This window comes from Dromaius novaehollandiae, chromosome 4 (assembly GCF_036370855.1).
Source record: "Dromaius novaehollandiae isolate bDroNov1 chromosome 4, bDroNov1.hap1, whole genome shotgun sequence".
NCBI lineage: Eukaryota > Metazoa > Chordata > Aves > Casuariiformes > Dromaiidae > Dromaius > Dromaius novaehollandiae.
The window spans coordinates 77,738,855-77,751,629 of record NC_088101.1 but is presented as its reverse complement, the minus strand read 5'-3'; the positions used below and the strand labels follow the sequence as shown (position 1 = coordinate 77,751,629).

Sequence of the window (12,775 nt, the reverse complement as noted above, 5' to 3'; positions counted from 1 at the left end):
AAGCATCCTTTGTGGTGTAGCTGGAGAGCCAGAAAATTCCAATTCCTGTATGTGAAAGATGCTTACTAGCACCTACGGCTTACTGAATGAATGCTTATCTTGTTTCTGTTGGTTTTAAATTGTTATCATTTTTAAAGGTAAAACAAAAGTAATTCAATCATCTTATGGCATCAGTTCACCAGTTAATCTGCAAGTCTTCTCTTACCTGATTATATTAATCTCGTGATGCTCATTCAAACTACTCTTTTAAGTTAGACTTAACTTAAGGTTAAAGCTGGTTCAGGCTGTATTTTCTGCTCTTAATTTTGTTCCAAGTATTTCCAGATGTCAGAAGACACCAGAATGGTAGACTGAGCTAGTATTGACTTCTAATTATTACTTTTGTTTGCATTAGGATAAAGCTGTGGCTGAACCAGTAAGTCGACTGTTGGAGTCAACGCTACGGAGCACCCATATGCCAAGTCGGATTGGAGCTCTGCATGGAATTCTGTATATTCTTGAGTGTGACTTGCTTGATGAAACAGCGAAGCAGCTCATTCCAATTATCAGCGAGTATCTGCTCTCCAATTTGAGAGGAGTAGCACAGTAAGACCCCCACCTGTTGCCACCTTCATGTGGTGAAAATTTTCTTTTATGTTAAGCTAAAGAATATGCATGTAGAAATGGCCTGTCTTATCTTGACCCCTTTTAAAAAACGAATAGAAGAGAAACTTTATCAAGACTTCTAGGGTTGCCTTGTTAAAACTCTAGGGATAGGTTTTCTTACACTGTTACTATTTCTACTCCTGACTGGAATTCTTGCATACTTACATATGAACAAAAAAAGCTCTTTGTGGTTTGCTGCTGTTAGTACATTTTAAAGCAGGCTCTTACATCAAACAAACAACTTAAGATTTCAGTGAAAATGCCAAAAACTTAAAATAAGAAGCTTTGATAACTTAGTCTTCTGTTCTTTTGCTGAATTGTGTTCCCTAGACCCTGCCTTGTTTTTCAGTCAAAAGGCATACTCTTTTCTACAAGTTTTGCTTGAATAAGAGTTGCAGGATCAGCAGTGAAGTGTATTTGTCCTACACAATTCAGGCAATGGTAGGCTGTAATTATATTGCTGAAAAATTTCTTGTGAATATTGCACTGGATTTCCGTAACCAGTGCTCTTTTAAGGCATATGGCAAGTTTGTGTAAATCACTTTGTGATAGTTTGTGTAATTTAAGAACTGATGTTAGTTTGTGTATAAATTTCATGTGGAGAAAATATGGTGTTTTAAGGATTCTGTATTGTCTCTATTCATGACCTATAGTACTTTGATGTAAGTAACCACCGGTGTTTTTGCTTATTTACAGTTGTGTGAATGTCCATAACCAACAGCATATCTTAGTAATGTGTGCAGCTGCATTCTATTTGATAGAGAATTATCCACTTGATGTAGGGCCTGAATTCTCTGCAGGAATTATACAGGTAGGTTGTGATCCCCCTAGTTACAGGTACAACCTACATAGGTATCTTTCACGCTAACTTGATTATTATAACATAGGTATGCCTTTGGTTTTAGTTTTATCATGCTTTCTTAAAAAAACAGTCTTTGTAGTTGTATACGTACTAGCTGCAGTGGTATGCTGTTAGAAGATGACCTAAATACATCTTAAGAACAAGCAGTTGACTTTGTTTCTTTATTTCAGATGTGTGGAGTCATGGTATCTGGCAGTGATGAATCAACACCATCCATTATTTATCATTGTGTCCTGAGAGGGCTGGAACGACTCCTTCTTTCAGAGCAACTTTCTAGGCTGGATAGTGAATCACTAGTTAAACTAAGTGTTGACCGAGTGAATGTACAGAGTCCCCACAGAGCGATGGCAGCACTTGGGTTAATGCTGACTTGCATGTACACAGGTATTTGCTCTTTTTCTGCCTTGCATCCTCTGAGAGAGTTTTATTCCGAAAAACCTTTCGGCTTGCCAACAGTGCTAAATTTCTTCAGTTGTTTCTGTTACCAAGGATCAAAAGCTCTTACTTTAGCATTCACAGTAAATTTATAACAAATTATTTTGGTTTAGGAAAGGAAAAAATCAGCCCCAGTCGTACCACAGATGCAAATCCTGCTGCTCCTGACAGTGAATCTGTGATTGTAGCTATGGAACGAGTATCTGTCCTTTTTGATAGGTAAGATGATAAAACCTCTGTCGTGAGGAGGAAAACAAGATAATTCCTCTTGGTACTGTATGGTCACCGCTCCATTTGACAGTTCTAATATTTAATTAATGATGTTTCTCTGCTTACCGTTGCTTAAAATTGATACTTCTAGTATACACAGTAACACTGATGGAATTGCTGAACCCAGCACAAACATACAGGAATGTAAATGGGAAACAGACATCTCCTAACTGATACTGTGTTGCACAGACCATAATACTTTATAAATGTATTTCCAGCTCCCTTTTGGTCAAACTCTTAAGTGCTTTTCAGGATGTCTTCTGCATAATCAAGGATATAAATCCAGTTTACAGGAAATAATCTTTCAAATCACCCTTAGGAGTTTAAAAACCTCTTTCCCCTTCCCCCACCCAAGTGTTGCTCTTCCTAAGGCTGTTAAGTAATTGCAATGGAAGGGCACAGTAAAATTTCTGTATTCACATGGAACTCATTAATGGAAATACTTCAAAACTACTGTTTTGATCTGACAATCTTAAGCTGTGTTAAATGAGCATAACATGTTAGATTCTTTTTCGTAGTAGTTTGTGGCATAATGGTTTACATTTTTAAAAGTGTTCAGTGGTTTTTCTGTAAAATTGGATGAGGGTCGTACTGAGGCACTCAGTGAGAACAGCTAGAGCAGTGTCTGGGTGCTTTTGAAAATACCACTCCTAAAAGTTAGCAAAGCAAATGTGAGTACTAGAAGCAGAAAGTAACTTTTGTGGGTTAAATTACAAGACACTAGCTTGATCTTGATGCATCAGCAGATACAGCCCATATTAGGAAAGGCTTCCAATCAGTGTTGCCTAAATAAAATTGTCTTTAAATTGAAGTAGCTTTTCCTTCCTTTACAGTGCAGCTTGCTTTTTCTCTCTGATATATTGAATATTCTGGTTTTGAATAAAAGAATATGCAAAGATGATATGAATGGAAATCAGTGTTTTGCTTATAAATGGTCTTTCTCTGATAACTAGGAGTAATGGTCTCCCCCTTTTTTGTTTTTTTTATTTAGTTTTTCAGGATTCCAGTTGCTAAGCCTTGTCTCTGCAGTTTCAGAGCTTCACAAAAACGTTGACTCTTAAAAACAAACATAACGCGCATGCGCTGTTCGTATAAATTTGGTAGAACTCTTTGGCTAGATTGTTGGAGTAAGATTAGATGAGGACTTGGGTTGCTCAATGTTGTTGAAGGCTTTTCTCTATCTACAGATGAAAAAATGTAAAATGTTCTTCCTAATGACAAACTGAAAAATAGTGAAATATTTGATTGGAATTAATTCACACATCATGTTCTTTATTTTTTCTTTAGGATCAGGAAAGGATTTCCTTTTGAAGCTAGAGTAGTTGCCCGGATCCTTCCACAATTCCTTGATGACTTTTTCCCCCCACAAGATGTAATGAATAAAGTTATTGGAGAATTCTTATCCAATCAGCAGCCTTACCCACAGTTCATGGCAACAGTAGTTTATAAGGTACTGTTTATAATTTTTTTCCTTAAATGTTACAGAGGAGTTGTAGGTAACTTGCAGCCCTTCAGCACTGGAATCCGAACGGAACGTACTGATTTCTATATATCTAGTAAACTATTTGGCAGTGATTGAACTGTACTGCTGAGAGCTGTGTCTTCCAGGGGAAATGGGAGTGCTAGAATCACCCAGGTAATGGGAAAATAAAGAGAGAATTAAGCCTGGGAATACTGTGCTCAGACTTCTCAGATCTCAAGGAGCTAGACCAGGTCATCTGGGCTTATGAACTTTGGAGTCAAGCTCCCACGGACTTAGTTGGGCGTCTGAGTACCCAGCTCCTTGGTACCTATGTATTGGACGCATGCATCACTTGAATGTGTGTGTGCACACCACCGCTTATATGTTAAAAAACAGAGCAGAGACGGGAAGTCTTGTGTTTCTATATGTTCGCTTTGGTCTGTCACAGGCAGATGTGATGAGTCCAGTTCGATCCTGGCTGACTCTTTGCAGAATTACTTTGTGCATTGTATTCATTAATCCTTTAGCTTCAGAGTTGTCTCTGGGAATCTGGATTGTGAATCTCAGAGTGTTTTTTTAACTGATGAGAGCCTTCACAAGAGAAACTAAACTCTTTCCAGTGTCCATCTGCCATGTCTTTATTGCTGTGTAAAATGTTTTACTGTAACTATTGCAGGTATTTCAGACACTGCATACCACTGGGCAGTCTTCAATGGTCCGTGACTGGGTGATGCTGTCTCTCTCTAATTTCACACAAAGAACACCCGTGGCAATGGCAATGTGGAGTCTTTCCTGTTTTTTTGTCAGTGCTTCTACCAGTCAGTGGATTTCAGCGATGTATCCTAAGTAGACTGAATGTGTGCCGTTTCTGAGTAAGTGTAGCGATTCTGTAAAGCACATTGACAGCTCTGGAAGTAAAAGTACAAACTTGGTACGCGGAAAGCGTGTTGAGTATAGTTAGTAGAGGTGTATACCACTTTTGTGCTATTGATGCCTAAGGTTTGACAAAAAAGAGAACTTCTAAACAGATTATGAGAATTCAATTAGCTTAAACTACTGTCTATTCCTTGTGACTATGCAAAATGGTTGTAACTGTTCTTTCTTAATTTAATGTGTAGGAATTGTTTTGAAATTTGTAGTAGGAGATGCCAGTTGATACTAAATCTGTTACCAGTACTAGAACTATTTAAAGGCTTATAACGATTTTGATATATAAACTGCACTATTAAAATCAAAGAAGAAGCAGGGTTTTTTAGAAATGTGCTATTTTTTCAGAAAACTTGTTTTTCTGCAGGTGTTCTAAGGAATAAGCTAAATCCTTGTACTGCTAGGGAAGAACTTCCCATTCATGATGTAGTATACTTTAGTATATAAACAAATTAAATTGAAAAATGGTGTTTTCATGAGAACATGAATATTTATAGAAACTGCATTTTAAGCTTCACTGGGCATTTTTGCAATGTCCTCTTAAAAACATTGAGCCATGTTCCTTCTGCAAGATAAAATTAATTTGGGGTTGCCGGGTTATGTTTTTTTATTTAAGAAAATTGCCCTCTACATACTTCCAAAATACAGTTTGCTTCTATCTTGTGGAGGTAAACTGCAGCGATAGTGAGCTTTGGCAATAGAGTGACGTTGGCCAAGTGAGCTGGAACAGCTGAAAGCCATAGTGGTATGAGTGCTAGGTTTATTTAAAATAAACAAAAAAAACCCTGAAAAAATAGCTCTGTTACATTTCATAACAGGTGGAAAAAGTAGCTATATATCATTAGGTTTTATGTTTCCTAATGGCTCTTCATTTCAGCAATTCTTTTTGGCTGCAAGTGGTTCAAACAGTGTTGCTGATCGTTCTATTTCCTCTAGCCGATCCTGCCAGGTTAAAATGAGTCTTTGGAAATAAGAAATTTCATAAAGTTAATGAAGAAATAGGATTTCTTTAGTGGCAGCGTAATTGCTATCTTAAGAATATTTTGCGCTTTAATGTTGTTGGTGAACTCAAAAATACACAGTTTTATTGGAGAACAGTATTCAACTATTATAAAAAGATGACTAACTTCAGTGTGCTGTTGCCATCATATTATGACCTTAACTTATATCCCAGTCTTCCACATATTATCAGCAGAATGGGAAAATCGGAGCAAGTGGATATTAACATCTTCTGTTTGGTGGCCATAGACTTCTACCGACATCAGATAGATGAAGAATTAGATCGGAGGGCCTTTCAGTCAGTGTTTGAGGTAGTAGCATCTCCAGGAACCCCGTATCATCGCCTACTGACTTGTTTGCAAAATGTCCACAAGATCACGGCCTGTTGAACATCCGGATGCGTAATGGAGTTGTATGACTAGTGCTGGAATCTGATATGAACGTTATGGGGGAATACAAGATTGAGACAGCACCTGGGTTGTGTTTGATAGATTTGGAGCTGCCAGTTTCTACTTGAAGACTGCATGGAGAAGTGCTCTGGAGCGCTGAAAACCTCATAAGAAGTCTAGTGTAACTTTTCTGTTGTTGCTGCTGATTCCAGGCAACTGTGGGTGAAAAGAGATATGTCAAAGCTTTTTTTAAGGGATGTTTGGGACTAAACTGAGACAGATTTACTGACTGTAAAATACGAGTAAGTACTACATGCAAGGTAACTGATATTACTCCTCTTCCTAGTGTTCAGCTGAAGTCACTGTGTTGCAGCTGGTAAACTGACAGAAACACTCTCTTGTTGCAAGTTGCAGTCATTAGAAAACTCCATTGTTTTATGTACATGTATATACTGTTGTGTAGTACAGGATAGAAATTGTTTCCTAATGTCTCTCCCAAACAAGGAAAAGAGGAAATGGCTTTTGCGGGTTACACTTCCAGCATGTAATTCTTCTCTCTGGACTTTCTGATACCCTGTGGTGTATGTGTTGGTGGTTTCGGAGATGTAGTGCACATACGTAACCACACTTTTTTTCTTTGTTCTTCTCAGGATTTAAAATTTGAGTACAGTATATCAGTAAAGAAATTTTAACTTAAATATTTCTATATCATGTACAGTATGTAAAATTGTAAGATGTGTGGTGCATGAGCTGTGCTGTAATTTGAGATGAACAGAAGCCACGCTACTGAATGTCTTGACATCTGTATTGTCCTCATTTTTCCTTGTGCGCAAATTCGTGTTCCTTTTGAAAATCCATCTCAATGTATAGATTACACTTTTGTTTTGCATCTCACTTTTTCTTAAAGTGCTTTAAAACTGGAATATATTGATTAATTTGTGTTGAGAGACCGTATTAAGGAGGCATTCTTGCTATCCATTTTACTGTAGCTTCTTTTGAATTCCTTTATTTAGAGTAATGGTAAAAGAGAGGACTAGTTACTCTGGATCAGCCTTTTGTATACTTAAGAAACTGCTCCTATCTGTTGCATGGCTTTTTAAGAGACAAAATGGTGCAAGCTCCCCAGTAGTCAATACCTATTTGACCTTTCCTTTTATACTGACTAAGACCGCAGAGTCACCTGGATTCAAACCACTCTCACTTTAAACAAATGTGTGTTAGCAGTTGAGAATCAGAAGGCTGCTATGGTCTACTTTGGGACTGGCTAAGGTGTTAGATTACACAACCTCTTTTATTACCTGTTGTATATGCTTTAGAGACAAACACAGTATGAATTTTAGAACACTATGCAGGGCCAGAGTTGGCTTTTACTCACCACCCAGGGAGCTCTAGTGATTCCTAAGCATTACATAGGGAGATCTAGCAGCATTTGTCTTTAGTTTTATTTGCTATAGTTCTTTAATTATAGAGAAATGATACCTTGGTTCTAAGTCACGTCCTATATATAACCTCACTTCGTTTTCTTATCACACCTTTTGGTGACACTCGGAAAAATGAGATAGTGTTGTCAGGAGGAGCATGTACTGTATGTATTTCTGTATATAATGTATATGTTGAAATTATACACATGTGACAACATTTAATGTATACAAATGTGTATATTTGTATTTATTAAACCCGTGTATTTAAACTAATTCCAATCTAGACCAAAAATTGTTGCTTCTGCCCATAAATTGATTAAAAAGGAATTGTCCGCTGGTATCACTTCCTCTTATGATAGGCGATGCAACTGATACCATGGGCAGTAGAAACAACTGTAGACATAGCTGTATTTAGCTCTCTCTACAGATCTTAGTATCATGAGCAATTTTTTCTGCCCTTTAGTTGGGTCACTCTTTCTTGGGCCACAGCACTGTGGTGATTTTTAAAAGAAACTGAACAGGAGTTCAGAAGAGGGTTTAATAAAATAGATACTGTTTAAAAGTTTTGAGTTATATTGGAAATTATCTCTAATTCTGATAAGAGACTAGTTGAAGGCAGTGAGATGTAATGCCCTCTGCTTTCTTGCAGGGTAGTATAGATCACTATTCTCTTTTGTAACCACCGATAGTCGTTTTCTACTGTAAACCCACACACCAGTCAGTTTTTTGTATGATATATAGTTTAAGTGAAGATATTTTTGTAAGCTATTTTCCAAAATTTAAAATAGATTTTAATATATTTTTTAAACATCAAGTTAGTCATATTCTCACCATATAATAGTATATGTTTCGTTGTGAACTGTTATATTCTTCATAATTTTAAGCTCCTCATGATTAACACAGGATAGTTGGTTAGTTTACCTTGAGCTAGTGGGAGCTAGCCCCTTTATCGAAAGAACTTCCCAAACAAACCTGTTTGGTACTTACCACAAAATCTTTCCAGCCAGTGAAAGGAGTGTTTATTGAACTAAGCAGTCAGCATGATCAGTTGAAAAAGTCTGTGACAAACTCCCTTTCCTCAAATGCCCATTGCTGGCATTCAAGCAAATATTTGCATTAGCTGGTCCTAGTCATCACCCCAGATGATAAGCTTTAGAGCTGATGCTGCCAGGTCTAGCCTAGCACAGATTCCCTGGTAGTAGTAGCTCCATCTGCTTGAACCTCTCTCAGAGATTTGTCCTAGTAAACCCCCTGAAACATGCTTTCTAGGCGTCCAAAGGACGGCACAGCTAGCCAGCTCCTCCTTTAGAAATTCTCAGTGACCGGCAGGGAGTGTGACTTGAGGGTCTTCCTGATGTGGAAATATGCACCGGTAGTGCTTAAAATCTAACGTTTCAGCTGTAGCACACTTTTCTGTCTACTTCCTATACTCGCTTTCCTCACCCTTACTTCTTCTGGAGTGAAATCATATTTAAAATCACTCCTGCCTGCTTCTAGTGACCAGAGCCAATAGGTATGCTTTGGGGAGCGTCACAGCAAAACAGACGAGCAGAACAGGGGCCATTACGAAACACCGATTTTGGACTTAAAGCAAACATAAATCATTACTAATATTTGCCCTTTGAGATTGACCTGAGGAACAGCTTTATTTCACAAAAAGGTTTTATCTTGCTGTAGATGGAAAGCTAATTCTGGAAATCAGGCAGTTGAGTTGTTCATTGAGAGCAAGGTGTAGGTATGTTTGGCACAAAACTTGTGTTTGGTGTCCTGGCTGACCAAAACAATGTCTTTAATTTCTCTGCAGTGAAACTGGGTTCTTCACGACCTTACAAGATAAAGGCATGACTTAAGGTGGAGCATACTTAAGAAAAGGCCTGAGTGAAAGGGCAGATTGATGTTTAAAAATTCATTTACAATTCAGTTGTCCAAGAACCTACTTTACTAACTCTCTAATGTGTCCCTCCTTTAAGAACATTTTATACTCGCCCACTTTAATAAGTAGCCCTTGGGCCAGCTACCCATCGGCCCATTACGGTTTGCTTGCTTCCATTTCAGCACGTCCTCTCATTGAGCGCCAGAGGGAGGAACTGGAAAACTGCAATGCGCTGTAAATTGATTCTTATTAAGGGGATTCAAAGTATTTTATTTACTGCTCATGCTCTTTGCCAGTTGAAACTGAATGTAAGTTTATTTACATCTTCTCTCAAGTGTATACTCAGCTGTCATTTCCTCCCTAGAGCGTCTAGTAAGTGGTCGTGTGTCGCTTTTGCTGGGGTAAGGATGCCTCCTCAGCACCAAGGAGTTACTCGGTTCTTAACTGACAATCAGCATTCCTAAAGCACTGAGTAATGGATGAACTGATTTAGATCAAAAGAAGTGGGAAACAAGTGGAACCTTTTGGGTTAAAAGTGATTTTTTTTGTTGTTGTTTTTGTATTTAGTAGATTTGCCTTAAGAGCCTTCTGTCTTGCCATTCTCTGTTTTAAATGGCAGGTAACTTTATATAGCAGATAAGGAGGTTGTGTCAAAAACACTGCAAAGATAGTTCTCCAAGAGCAGCAGACGTATTTTGTCCTATGATTTTTGTGGAGCTGTTGTGGCTAAGCATTTATGCATCCTGAACAAAAGAAATACTAGGGTATAGTGAGCAATAAATATAGCAATAAGCAGTCTGGTTAAATTTGGTCATTCAGGATCTTACCCAGTGGGTGAAAGGGGTGGCGTGAGAGTAAAAGCAGAACTGATTTAAGTACATTCATTGCGTTAAAGAGACTCTCACATACAATCCCAACTTTGCACTAAAGGTAGAAATCAACTAAGTGGCAATGATAGGTGCTGTGCTCTTGGACTTTTAAAACATCTTCAGTTATAAGAATATAATTGATGGAAGGTATTAAAGAGCAAAGTACTTGGGTAGTTCTTAGGTAGTTTCCTTATTTTAAAGCTAAAAAAAAAAGCAAGCTGCTGTAAGAACTAGAGTAAGCAACATAGTGAAATTATGGGGAAATCCAATATGCTACTCTTATCTAACATTGAGATTTCAGGTGAACTTTTTTGTGCGTTGCTATCTTAGAATAACCATCGAAAATCTTGGGAATCCCAGAGTTGTCCCCAGGAGAGCTTCTCTGGTATGTCACGTTTTAGGTGTGTTCAAACTAGCTGGGTATAAATGCTGCAGAGCACGTGTGAGGCATGCGCTGCTTTTTGTCGTGTGCGTTTTGTGTGAGCTTATCATTCACATCAGTCTGTGTTACGCATACCATCGAGTTGGATCAGCCTGACGAGGGATAAGGTAAACGGCACGTGATGCACCCTGCGGCGTTGTCTTGTATGGTTTGAGGGCAATGATAAGCAAAAGCATGGAGCCCCAACACTAAAAGCGATTGTACTCCGAGTAAAAGGAAAGCATATAATTTTAGATGTATGTTTAAGTTTAAAAAAAAAAAAAAAAAAAAAAAAAAAAAAAAAAAAAAGATTGCTGAAAATACTGCACATTGAAACTAAAGAGAAAATAAAATACAACTATTGCTGTAAGTGATTTTTCCTCTCGTTATTTAAAGAAGGTCTGGATGCATTCCTGTTAAAGTTTTTCCCAACGTCTTTTCTTTTCAGCAACAATCAAATATGGAGTATTTTGAAAACATGCAAGAATATCTGAACTCTCTGCAACTGTAGGTATGCTTCACAATAGCAATACTGTTTGTGATAAACACAGGAGTATCCCAGCTAAGCTTTTAATTGCATCTGATAGCCATGCTTGCCAAAACTTCTCTGAGTAAGGTTCTAGACGAGATCAGGAAACATGAAACTTAAGTGTACAGCTGTATTTGTGAATGTGGATGTTTTTCTCTGCAGCTGTCCTCTGGGGTGGATAATGTTTCACAGAAGAGGAGGGTTAGCTTGCCTAAGCTTGGTTTCCCAGCTGTAAGGCTTTCTGCTGGGTTTGCATCTTAAAAGAAAATTCTGGGTGGTCCCGCGGCTGAGTGCTGGAGGATCTCTTGCAGTACTTGCCCATTCACAGACATCTTGTTTTGATTAACTTTGCAGTGCTTGGCTGTTTTCTGGAAACCATGGACAAAGCTTTGAAGTAGCTAAATGTACAAGGCACGTGCTGGCTTCATTCTTAGAGAAAATAACTTTTTTACGTGTTGCTTTCCCTTATTAGCATTAGTAACCAATGATGAGCTACTCTTGCCACCTTTTAGATTAGCCGTGGAATCAAGGAGCAGAACTGTACCGTGGTAAGCTTTTTGTCTCAAAAGTCCTAGCCTGGTTTGAATAATGGAGTCGTCATCTTTTTTTTGTTTGTTTTTTTGCTTTTTGTCACTCGGAGAAGAATACTAATTTAGTCTTTGAAAAGATTAACCGTGAAGATGAATTACCAGATATTGGGAGATGAAGCTTTGCCACTTTGGAAAGACTGGAATTATTTAATTTACTATCACTCTAACTCTTCCTGTCCCGTACAAGTATTGTTTTATTTCTTCTTTTCAGTCAGTGCAACTATAAGAGTATTGCAGCCATCATTTTGGAATTAGTTAAAAGACAAAAAGCTTTGATTACTTCTAGAATTTTACCATAATTTTTGCATGACTGAAGAGATGGAAAGATTTGTAACTTTTACATTTGTTAAAATGCTGGAAGTAGAAACATGAAAAAAAGTTTATATGATATATAGATAGATATAAAATGATATTTTTTCAGCCAAACCTCCTGCTCTGTCATTGCAGCCATAATTCTGCCTCACTTCTGTTTCTGTTCTTTCCCATGGCATTTACAGCTAGGTATGCTAGAGTAATCCTCACCCCAGGTGCTGTTTTCATATCTTTCAAATGGCAAATGTCACAGGTAGATTTTGATCAAGTGCAACCTGATTGTTTTGCCTCATTATTTACATTTTGGAGTTCTTTCGGCTGGTCTGCAATGTTTGGGCTCCAAGCAAAATGCATCCGTGAGGGTTTGGTTTGACTGTGCCACAGGTGCTAGTTTGCAGAGCTGTGAACCAGGTTAAGTTAGGCCCTTTAAATAGTATGTTTTTGCTAATATAGCTCATCTTGAATTCTATGCACCATAAAATTTCTGCTTCAGCTCAATGTTTCCCTAATGTGAAATAACGCCCCTAAATGAGAATCTTAAATACATCTACTACCCTTTCCTTTCCTTTCAGAAGGCGAAATTGGTGTGCTTTCACTGCTCTCTCGCTGTGAAATGGGTCTAGTGTTGAAGTGTAACTCAGTCTCGTCGTCCAATGGAAGTGCAAGTGTAAAGCTTGCTAACTTAATTTTTCTGTTCTTGATATGTCTTGTTAATATTGACATTCCAAATACCATCTTTGGCATCTGAGTTACCATCTATGAAAATAACAC

At 37.9% G+C, this 12,775-nt stretch overlaps 1 protein-coding gene across 4 annotated transcripts in view; it reads left to right on the top strand.

Annotated features, from left to right (window-relative positions):
* The window catches only part of HTT (huntingtin), a 99,641-nt gene extending 88,698 nt beyond the window's left edge, over nucleotides 1-10,943 (top strand). For all 4 annotated transcript variants that reach the window (XM_064511493.1, XM_064511492.1, XM_064511491.1 and 1 more), the window contains 7 exons: nucleotides 395-585; nucleotides 1,342-1,456; nucleotides 1,678-1,891; nucleotides 2,056-2,161; nucleotides 3,500-3,662; nucleotides 4,351-4,511; nucleotides 5,776-10,943. In XM_064511493.1, the coding sequence (XP_064367563.1) occupies nucleotides 395-585; nucleotides 1,342-1,456; nucleotides 1,678-1,891; nucleotides 2,056-2,161; nucleotides 3,500-3,662; nucleotides 4,351-4,511; nucleotides 5,776-5,989 (1,164 nt within the window). In that variant the 3' untranslated portion in view covers nucleotides 5,990-10,943. The remainder of the gene's footprint in view (nucleotides 1-394; nucleotides 586-1,341; nucleotides 1,457-1,677; nucleotides 1,892-2,055; nucleotides 2,162-3,499; nucleotides 3,663-4,350; nucleotides 4,512-5,775) is intronic.
* Nucleotides 10,944-12,775: the final 1,832 nt, after the last annotated feature.